The sequence below is a fragment of the Chaetura pelagica genome, unplaced genomic scaffold (assembly GCF_000747805.2).
Source record: "Chaetura pelagica isolate M959 unplaced genomic scaffold, ChaPel_1.0 scaffold28, whole genome shotgun sequence".
NCBI lineage: Eukaryota > Metazoa > Chordata > Aves > Apodiformes > Apodidae > Chaetura > Chaetura pelagica.
Genome location: NW_009954303.1, coordinates 1,337,177 through 1,348,474, shown reverse-complemented (window position 1 = coordinate 1,348,474; position 11,298 = coordinate 1,337,177). Strand labels below are relative to the sequence as shown.

The window sequence follows — 11,298 nt, the reverse complement described above, 5'->3', positions numbered from 1 at the left end:
TTTTGGTTTTGTTTTTGATTTATTTTTTTTTAAGTTTATGTATCACAGTGGCAGCCAGTGCCCCAAACTGCAACGACCTAAGGAAAGGGCAAGGAAAACTTCAGTTCAGAAACACCAATTATTTTTTGGGCAAGAGGTGTTCAATGCAAAGCTGCAAGTGGGATTTCTATAGGATGAACCTCTTCACATTCAGCAAAATGTGTTTGGGATTTTGCAGCTTGTTCCTAAAGGAAAAAAAAGAGAACTGCTCCTTGGTTTGAGCAGAGCCTACAGGTTTGAGCCTACAGGCACACAAGCCCAGGCAAGACTGCAAACACGCAGACTCCAACTCAGGTCCTGGTGCTGGTCTGAAGCTGCTGGATGCAGGTAATTAGCAGAGCCTGATTCACCAGCCCCGAGCCCCTGAGCAAAGCAGTGGTAACTTTTTCCCGGCAAGATGCCAGGGCCTCAGCCCCTCCCAGTGCTGTTTCCTAAATCAAGGTACAGTTTGCAAGGTGAGGGCGCATTTTCCAGTTGCGCTGGCTCATCCCAAATTACACCCTTTTTCTGGGTGACACCCACAAAACCAAACCTGAAGGTGCTTTAATAGGAGCTCTGGCTGATGGGAAACCCAGGAGCAGGGGAGGAGTTGCACTGAGCACAGCAAAGGGACTCATCCAGTCTGCTGCAGGCCCTGGGGGAGTTGTCCTGGGCAACACGGGTGGTGGCGATGCCTGGTGTGTTAGTGCCAGCTGGCTAGGGCTGGTTTGGAGGCAGAGCTGGCCAGCAGCCAGCATGGGCTGCAGTGACCTTGGGGACATGCTAAGTGGAGTTGCAAAGGGCTTAAGCTGGGTGGTAATTGATGTCTCTCATGCTTGATGTCTCTCATGCTGCAAACGATGATCCTGATGGCAGGTGAGGATGGCTCCCCAGTGGCCCAATGTCATGGCAGGAGCCCTGAGTGCAGCTCCATCCTCATTAGGGCTGTTTGCAGCAGTTTTGAGGATGGGGTGCTTTCAGCCCAGTGGTCCTTCTCCATCATACCTTGCTCCTCCAGTCTTTCCTCAAGGTAGTAAAAAAACCCCAAAGGTTTTATGCAGCAAAATGCTTATGGTCTTTAAGCCTATGAGCTGTATGAGCTGTGCTGTCGTCTTCACTAGGGTTTACTTGTACACTGCTGGGCATCGCCAGGCTGCTGCCAAACTCTGCACCACCCATCCCCGCATCCCACATGCTCTGTGGCCCTGCCCAAATTCTTGCCATCCCCACACCACCTGCCTGCATCTGGCCCTTTTCAGAGTTGCATGTCCTTCCGTATCCCCCAGACTGTCTCCCCCTGTGGCTGGGGACATGCCTGGCACCCACCCTGGGGAGGAGGAGACCGGCCTCACCCTGGCTGCCAGCCCTGTCTGCTCCCTGGGGCAGGGATCTCGTGGTGTTTGCCTCACCCGAGTTATTTTGCAGCAGGCTGAAATTGCTGGGGTTGTGCATGTGTACAGGCAACAACAACCCTGGCAGGCACTAGTAGCAGGCAGCGTGACCGGTGGCTGACGGGATGAGGTGGTAAGTGGCAGTGAGGGCATCGATTCATCGCCTCCCACACCAGGATGTGATAGGGAGCACCGAGACCCAGCTCACCTTGTCACCTGCTTTGAGCAATCCCTGCCATAGGGGGTATCATCTCACTGGTGGGATCTCCATGTACAATGCAGAGATAACACCTCCAGCCCCATCCAAGCATGCCATCAATCTCATTTTCTTTGCCAGCACTAGATGCTGTTTAATTATTTCCATTAATGTCCAGCTGAAGCTGCATCAAGGTGACCATCATTTATGCAATTACATCTCCATGTGACAAAGCAAAAAAGCAATCGAGCCTTCTGGTCCTGGGAGGAAGGTGGGCTCAGAAAGACAAGGATCAACACCCCGTAGCAACCCAAAGATTGACTTAAAATGGCAAAGTGTTTCCTTGAAGTGGTACCAAACACTCAGATCCTCTGTGGTGAATCAGTCCCAAGCTCCTGGAGAAAGTGTTGCTGTTTGAGTATGTCCATAAAGGCTCATAATTCCCACCTATTTATTTTTGCCTTTCTCCTAAGCACTGGCTTTACTTGCTGCCACAGCCAGCAGTGTGCCTATCTGGGGTTAAGATTTTGAAACCATGTTTAAGCACCTTGGCAAACACAGTCTGCAGCTTTGCACACCTGCTCTCTGAGCTTCTGCATGGAAAACACCTGGTTTATAATTATTTGCAGCATGGGAATTGGTATCTCAGCTTCTCAGGCTGGGGACCCCTGAATGCTTCCCAGGGAGCTCTGTTACTTGTATGGCTTAGGGTTAGGTAAAAAATGTGGAGATACTCTTCCCTGTGCTTGTGGTCATACGTCCTTGTAGGTTATGGGTGGAAGATGTGGGAGCATCCCTGGTGGACATCACAGCTGCACATGGGTCTTGCAGCCTCCATCATCCTCTCTCACTGTAGCCAGAAGTCAGTAAAGCCTGTTCAGACATTGTTAATGCAGATCCCTGTTAGCTGCTAATCTTCCCTCCCTGCAGCATCACAGTTTCATGAAAAATGCCTTTCTGTCTTATAGTGCTAAGCTGGGGGTTTTTAGTGTTGCAAAACTAAATGCACAGGTGCACTAAGTAGGGGATTAAGGGCATGCTCCTGGGGAAAGTTCTCTTGCAGGCTCCTCAGGACAAGGCAGCCACAGCCTCTGATCCCTGGTGTCACGCGCTCCCCCTCGAAACAAGAGCCACTTGTTTGGCACCGGCGGCAGAGCTGGGCTTGGTGGAGGAGGCAGCAGCTGAGTGGAGCAGGGGCATTGCCTGCTTCCCTCCCCGTATCAAGAGGCTGTCCTGGGTGTGTCCCAAGCAGTGGTGGGTCAGCATCAGGCGAGGTGGACCCTGACTCCAGGCAGCTTCGGCCAGAATCAAGTGCATGCCATTGGAGCCCCCTTTGCACCCCTTTATTACTTTTCACAGAATGGAAAGATGTAAAACCCAGCAGGGCCCAAAGAGAGTCTGTCCCTGTGGGTGGCATGGTGGTGTGACCTGCTCCTGTCTTGCCCTAGCTCCCAAGGCCTGAAATGGGTATCAGGGAAGCATCCCACAACCAGCCCCAGCAGCTAAACCTCCTCTGAGCTGTAGCAGCAGCAGGAGACCCCTGAGCAGCCCTTTGAGGGAGGGAAATTGAAGATGCCTCAGAAAGCCAAGACCCGAGGAGCATCCCAAACATTAATGAATTTATTACAGATGTCTTTAAAATAGAAAGAAGTTTGCCCTTGCAGTGGGGTGTGGAGCTGCAGCAATCCTTGCTGGAGAGTGTTTTTGATGCTACATCTTTGGAACACGGCAGAAAGAGGCAGGTTTTCATATTCTGTTTTTGGAGTAGGGCAATAAGAGGCAGTTTTGATGGTAAGGCAATAAGAGGCAATTTTTACACCTTTGAGCCATGGCCCAAAGCAGCTGCACTTGGCCCCATATGATGTAATCCCACAAACCCTGTGCTTCCTTCCTTTTTTCCCATTTTGGGCATGTTTCACCCTGTCATCCCCTGCTGTGTTGACACTGCTGGAGGAAGGCACATGGTGTCTTCCCCCTGCCTCAGCAACTTGTGCCCTGCAATGGCTCACGTGGGCCTGTTCCCACTGCCTGTGACTCAGCTCATTTCCCCTTGCCCTCGTGTTGACCAAACTCCTGCTGGTGTGGTCCAGGCATCAGCAAAAGCAATGGGTAGGAGCAGCAGAGGATGTCTGGAACCACCACTGCCACCAATGCTGGGTCCATGTCCCCACCACCAGCTGCCACTGAAGCAGCTGGCTCTGCATGGTGAGTGGAGCTGGAGGTGGGTACTTAGATCCCCACGCTGAGTCCAGTAGTATCTGACCTGCATAAAAGTGGGACAAACATCTGCACCTGTTCACCAGCATGTTTTGAACATCCCATAATTAATGTTTACTCAGTGATTGAGGCTGACTGGTGCTTAGCATTATTAGCAAATGATGAGTAGCTGTTGTTGCTACCTCAAGACATCTGTTCAGCATTTGCATTTAGCAAAAGGGTTGAAGGCCAGACTGCCAGTGCCAAAACCCTGCTGGGCTCTATGTTTTTCCCACCAAAGCCCTGCACACAGGCATGTGTGCCCTACCCTGGTAGCCAGAGTTTGGATCCACATGCCATGGTGGCAGGGCCAGGACTGGAGCTGGTGGCACAGTGGGGCCAGCAGCTTCCCTTGCTAGGGCGAGATGTGAAGAGTCCTCAAGCCCAGGGTAGCAGGAAGGGGAGAGTGGACTTGGGGACATGGATTCAAGAAGCTCAGAGGCCTAATCCAAAGCCCACTGAAGGTTTATTGTGTATTTAACCCACCTTGATGCACATGCCTAAGAATGGATAAAATAACTGAATGTCCATAAAGGGGCACTGAGTTATTCCAGCCCACCTCCTGTGCCAGTGAATATGACTGTGAGAGACAAGAGATCACACAGAGATGTTTGTTTATTTTTTCATTTACTGGGGGGAAAACAACACTGGTGAGAGCAACACTTGTGAAGTCTTTAAAAAAATACTTTCTGGTCACACTGAGATGAAAAAAAAACGAAACCACCATCATCTTCACCTCCTCCATCCACAATTCCGTTGCCACTCAGCAAGCATTGCCCTCAGCAGCTATTCTGCATTTTTTTTATGAGGTTGTTCTCAGAAGCTCCCAAGGATTTGGGGTGCTGTGTCCCCAGGGAGCACAGTGGCCTCTAGTGGCAACTGCTCGCGTGCAGCCCCGGGGAAAGAAACCTGCAAATGAATCCTGGGGGCCTCTTCCTCCCCAGGAAAATTAGAAGCATAGACCAAATTGCAAGAGAAGCATTCCTGTTTTTTTTTGGCTGGCAGGGTCCTGAGCACACCCACAGAGCCCATCTGCCCTAAGCTGCTGCACCTGGGACCCCCCACCCATGTCGTCCACCCACAGTCCCAAAGACCCATTTAAGCTCAGACTTGGGCAGTCAGTCCTGCCCTGGTCCCTGGGGTGCTGGTCTGCACCCCTGGGCCCTATATGGCTTGTACTGCAGGCAGCCCACCTCCAGTGCTCTCTCCTGGTGAGACATCAGGTATGGACCCCTCAGTTCAAAAAGGACAGGGAACTGCTTGAGACAGTCCAGTGCAGTTGCCTTTGGGCAGAGGTCCTGGGAATAGATCTTGGAGACTGTCTGAGCACAGCCAAAGCCAGCATTTTTAGTGCTTGGTTTCATACTTCAGCTCATGTGTGGGGCAATAGCTTCATTTGTTTCTCTGCAGAAAAGTCCCTGGGTCCTACTGGGTATGTAGGCAATGGCCCTCAGTGTCAGAGCAAAGATGTCCTTTCTTTCTGGAGTGGCTGCATTTTTTTGGCTTTATCCCAAGACCTGTGAGACTGTGTATTAGGAGCAGAAATGAGCATCAAGTCTTGCCTGGTAGTCTGTGCCCTCATGCAGTGCCTTTCCTACTTTGCCTGAAGGGGAAATTTGCTTGCTGCAGGTCAGGAAATCCTTCCCTCCCCACTAAAAGGTTGGCCTTCAACTGCCCCAGTCCTCCGTGCTGCTGGGAGAAAGGTCTGCTGGCCCATCAGCAGCAGGAAGGGACCCAGGCAGAGGGTACACCCATGTCTTGAGCTCCCTGGATGTTATGAAGGCCGTCGTCAAAGAAAATGTGGGGCTGGATCTGGGCAAGGATAGGGCCCTTGGGAGCTCCACTCATGAAAAAAGCCTCATCAATGGCCAGACCCCACTCCCGGAGTGTCTTGATGGCTCGGATGCCCATGTCCCGGCCGCTGCGGGCGGTCACCAGGTAGGTGCGGATGGGGGATTCCTCCTGGCTGAACTTCTTGCGCATCCTCCCAAGGTGCATGGCAAAAGCCTTCAAGGGACCCTGGAAACACAGCAAGGCATTTAGGAGTGGGTGGGAAATAGCGAGGGATCTCTGCCTGTACAAGCCACTGGTTTCTCTTCCAGGGTTTCTTAGGGCTCTGAAGAGCATCTGGACACCTGTGTGGTGCAGGACTGGGCAGTTCTGGGCCTGTGCACTGGCATGCTTGGGAGGAAGGTGACCATTGTGGTGTTCATCCTAGTCTCAAAGAGACCAGGAACATACATCCAAGCAAGCAGTGCCTCTGGGTCTGAGTCCTACAGGGACTTGCACAGCAAGAACTCCTAGCCTACAAAAGGTGACATTGGAGGTAACCACAACCATGGGTATTTGGGAGCTGATGCTCACTTATAGCAGACATCAGGCCAGATTCATCACCTGTGGGACTCCAGATCAGACCTATGCTAGGGACTGAGTGGTGGATGCGAAGGGAATCTTAAAGGATTTGTGCTTTTCTACCTGCTTATGGCAAAGCCCTAGCAGGAGAGATGCTCACAGTGGGTGCAGAGCCTGTGGATGCACATCAAAGTGGGGTGGCTTGCTCACCTCTCCCATGGGCACAGCCTCCATTGCCTGCTCATACTGCAGTGCCCCTTCCAGCCCCTGCTTCTGGAAGACCTGGTCTGTCTCATCAGAGAAGAGCACGGCATCCCCGTCGAACACCACACGGAGTGGGGTGCTGGGGGCCTCCACCTCCTGCTGGAAGACGAGTGCTGCTGAGACCCCTGAAAGACAGAGCAAGGTGGTGCTCAGGAGGCACACCCCATCCTGGGAGCAGCCCGTGCGTGGCAAGCTCCTCCCTGTGCATCTGCCACGGCCCTGTCCCACACAGCAAATGTTGGGGTCTCCAAGCCCAGGGGCTTTCTGTGGGGGTCAGGCTGGCTTTTCTAGGTCTGTGTTATCTCCCCATGGGATGGGGATGGACAAGAAAGTGCTGCTGATCAGACTGCTATCTGGAGAGATACTGAGGTCCGCTAAGAGAGGATGGGCGGTCGTGCAGGCGTGAACAGTCATCCTGGTGCTCACTCACCCTGCCAAGCATGGCTTTAATGTCCAGATTTAGCACTCATTGCTGTGAGTAATAGGGACTGGCACTTCCACTTGATTGGGGTTATTGGTTTAATTACAGGTTGTCTCCTATAAGCTGCTCCCTGATTGCCCTCATCCATGGACCCAGGCCCCTGGATGAGACACTTCTCAGAGCAAGGATGCTCTTCAAGGAGGGTCCAGGAATGTGCTGCGTAGTGAAGGAAAGCCCAGGCTGCAGATGGCTTGCTGCTGACCTTGAAGGACCTTGGATATCTGGTGTGCTTATACCCAAACAAATTAATAAGGAGGCAATTAACCCCATTAGTACTGTACTTCCTCCAATCCAGGCCAAGCATGTACTTGTATCTATCACTGAGCACATGGCAACTCTGCATGGATCAAGAGAGAAAAAGCAAATTTCTATGACATCATCACAAAACACTGGGAATTGCTGATGCACTCTCATTGGTCCAGGGAGCAGCAATGGGCAGCATCTTTGGTTAAAAGGCTTCAATGTCAGGCAGGAAATGACCAGCCCATGGCAAAGCTATGGCCAGAATTATGCATAAAGCATTTAGTAACTTGTGAAGGCATCTAATAAACCCTGGTGTTTGCAAGCTACTGGTGGGGACAGAAGACTGAACTGTTCAGGACTCTGCTGATAATCAACGTCTCATTTTGCCCCCTTGGCTCTGTGAGAGCACATGCTCTAGAATTACCTCCTGGCACTAAGCTGTTTGGGAAAAAGTGTGGGTTTGGGGATGTGGGATGAGGGGAGAACGCACCTCTCCGGAGGGCATTGCAGACATCTGTCCTGTCAGCTGAAAGGAAGAGCTTGACATTGTGGGACTTCAGGTACTGCGTGGAGTCCTCACTGCTGACAAAGCAGAACTTGGAGATCTCCAAGCCTTCAGATCAGGGAATGTGAGCGAAGTCTGTTATTGGGTAACATTCTCATTGCAGCCCCCCTTCCCTCCCTGGATCTCAGTGTACTTTGATGCAGAGCTTGGAGCAAATTATTTCCCAGTGCTGTGTGGGGAACCTCCCCATGTTCTTGCTGCATCTTCTTACCCTGCTGTTCCTACAAAACCACAGAGTGCAGCTAAATATTCCCTTCACCCCTCCCTTAAATGACCACTCATGACTGTTGGTCTGGGATTTAGTTTTTTAAGAACTCTGTTCTTCAGTAGCTGACTGAGGATGCCCAGGCTGTGGAAAATGCTGCCAGACCCCCTGGTGCAAAGGATGTGGCTGAAGGGAGCCAGGGTCTGCCAAGGAGCCTGTATGCTGGGTATGCTCTAGCACACTGAGCAAGCTGCATGAGGCCAACAGGAATTGGACCTGTTTCCAAAATAACCCCTTCTTCTTGTGTATCCCCTGGCTCTGTATCTGCTACTGATTCTCCACTGTGGTGCCTCTGCAGCATGCCAGGGAGACGTGGGCACCCCCAGGGATGGGGTCCCTCTTACCGTAGTGCTTGGTGCTGTTGATGATGCGCATGCCACTCTCTGGGCTGTTGTTGGAGAGCACCAGGATGTCAAAGAGGTCCTTCTCTGCTGGGCTCCTCTCCAGGATCTTCTCATTCACATACTGCACTGCCTGCAAGGAGCAGATGAGACCCTCTTGGAGGGGCATGACAAATGGTGTTGCCAGGGCTCTTGTTCAATGGAGAGGTTAGTGTTTCGCTGCATCTATCAGCTATGGCAAGGCTGGCATGTTATGGAGAGCCAGGCAGAGCAACCATCCTGCAAAAGCCATGACTAGGGAGGCAGGGAGCAGGACAGCCCACCAGGGAGGAGGTCCACACATGGGACTGGTGAGGAGCACAGGTCTTGATGCCCTACAACAAGGCCAAGAGGCCAGAACAGGCACATCTGCACCCTGTGATGACAGTTGAGACCTAAAGTTTGGAAAACTGAGTTTGCACCCCATTCTGTGAATGCACGTGACCCTGGCCAGGTGAGGGGCTCACCTGGATGAAGGCAAAGGCTGTGCCCGGTGGCAGGGGTGTGTCCTGGTTGGCCTGCTGGTGCCTTGTGTACTCCTCCTTGCCCTTCTCCAAGTAAAGCTTGTGCTCCTTTTCCAGGTTGAAGATGGCTCTGGTGGTCACTGCAATGACCAGTGCCTCACTAGGGTCTTTCTGCAGGACAGGGAGGAAAGAGGGGTTGGGAGAAAGCAAAGAAGCTCACCTTCAGGGTGAGCAGTGAAGTTTACTGACAAGGGTGGTGGGGTTAGGCATTGGAGGCACCACCCATGGTTCTTGATGCCAGAGGGCCTTTGGAGAAGAGGTACTAAGCCAAATCGTAATTTCCAGGCCACCAAAGATGGGGTATGCAGTTGTGAAATCCTAACCTGTCTGGTAAGTGCCACAAGCTCTGAGGACAGTACATACCAGAGGGCATTGCTTCATAATGTTGATGTTTATGGGCACAGCACATCCATGGTTGCCTTCCTGTGCTGAGTGGGGCACTGCTGGGTTTGTCTGCACATACTCATGGTTTTACCCTTCATTTGTATCTTTTCTAGAGAGTCTAATAAAGTCTCTATGTACAGAAGCTGCTGCTTTCTCCCTGGTGACTCCAAAATTTGTGAGCCAATGTACCCATTCCTGCCCGTGTAACTGGAGGTTCAGCTCTGCAACCTCATCCCATGTGGAAATCGCGTGGACCTCACTGAGACCAGGTGCCCAGCAGCCCTGGGACAGGCCACTTCTGCTGAAACTTAGGCATGAGCAAATCAGGTCACCACACCTCCAGGTCGTGGTGTATCCTATCCTGTGGTGGCATTTCAAAACTTGCTTGAGAAATACAGGATGTGCATTTTGTAATGAACAACCTTTTACCTGTTCCACGTCTGTGTTTATGACTGTGCTTTCAGGTTCTGCCATCTTCAACTTTCAGCCTCAAAGAGAAAATATACAATTAAACTGAAACACTATAATATAGCTAATCTAGAGAGAGGGAAGAGTGGAAAGGAGACAGGGGACATCCCATCCACCAAGCGGAGCAGCCCAAATGAACCTGTTTCTCCTGACAACAGCTGTGTCCTGAGAAAACCTGGTCTAATAGTTCCAATTAAATATGATGAAAAAGCTATTAATCTGTGGCTTTCCAACCACACATCACATATACAGACACACCACACCCCCAGTCCCTCAATCCAAAGAATAATTTTCTCTGGAGGAACTGCTTAAAGTGGTTGTGGAACCATTTTTCCAACAAAATAAGTCTGTCTTTATGCATTTTAATTGGGGTTGGTTGATTGATTTGGTCTAAAAAGCCAAAAATAGGTCAGATCTTATGGGTAAGCTTCTAGTTCACATCCATTTGTGTCCACAAATAAGCAAGTTCACTGTCTGAGCAGCTCATCTGCAGCTGTAAAAGGCCTGAGTAAGTCCAGAAGTCTGGTGAGGGCACAACAGGATGGTGCTGATGGGGCTGGTCTGCCCCTCCACAGCCCTATGAGCCAGCCAGGCCCTACACCACAGGTCTCAGCACAGGCTGTGCCAACTTAGGTCTGGCAGATGAAAGTCATGGGGAGGTTACATGGTGTGCCTGTGCCTAGAAGCTGATCAAGAAATCACATGTATTTTTGTGCATCCAGGTCCTGTGGTTTCTGTAACTTCTACCCTGTACTCTTTAATTTCTATGCACTAGTCAGTGTAAGAAGTGGACATTTAGGATTCAGCCTGAGGGGTGGGAACTGTTCCCACTCCCACCAAGGGGCATCCCACAGGGGTTGTTTCCATCCAGCAGCTCCTGCAGGTATGCTGTGGGGTTTCTCTGGATTGCAGAGGCAGCAATGATGCCTCTGCACACGTGCTGGGAACGGCAGGGAGGTTAAAACCTCATTTACCAGTTCATGCCCTACCTGAGTTACTTGGCTGGGGGGCTGTGCAAGCACAGACCAAAGCCAACGTGAAGTATGAAGGGCAAGTCAGGGTCTCTAGGGAGACCTTTCTTTCGCCCAGATTTTCTTGAGTTCATTTTTACTATTCAGGGGCTGTGCAAAGTGTTGCCTGGGCTGGTGGGAAATGCACTTGGCTGATGCCAGCCCTGGGGGCTGGAGCCTTGCCAGGGTGCTTGCATTGAGCACTGCCCAGCTGCCCCTCGGGTGGAAAGCCCTTCCTGCCGGGAAAGCCAGGAGATGCTGAGCATCCCCGTTTCCTTCACCCGTGCTGGGAAGGGTCTCCTCCCGCAGAGCAGGGCAGAAGGGCAGCAACCAGGGCAGGGACGTTCCTCTGGCCGGAGCACTTTATTCTAAAGGTGAAAATGCCCTGAGGGGAGGCAACACGCTGAGCAGCCCCTCCGGGAAGGAGAACACCTCTCGTGCCCGCTCTGCCCTTTCAAAGCGCTGTAAACCCACGTCCCCCCTTCTCCTTCCCGCCCACCA

At 51.7% G+C, this 11,298-nt stretch overlaps 1 protein-coding gene across 1 annotated transcript; it reads right to left on the bottom strand.

Moving 5' to 3' along the window:
• Positions 1-5,577: 5,577 nt before the first annotated feature.
• Positions 5,578-9,793, bottom strand: LOC104394313 (cytosolic 5'-nucleotidase 1A-like). Its single transcript, XM_010003888.1, has 6 exons — positions 9,749-9,793; positions 8,879-9,046; positions 8,376-8,505; positions 7,692-7,814; positions 6,424-6,602; positions 5,578-5,880 (listed from the first exon to the last, which is right to left on the bottom strand). The coding sequence occupies exons 1-6, from the start codon at positions 9,791-9,793 to the stop codon at positions 5,578-5,580; spliced, it is 948 nt and encodes a 315-aa protein (XP_010002190.1).
• Positions 9,794-11,298: the final 1,505 nt, after the last annotated feature.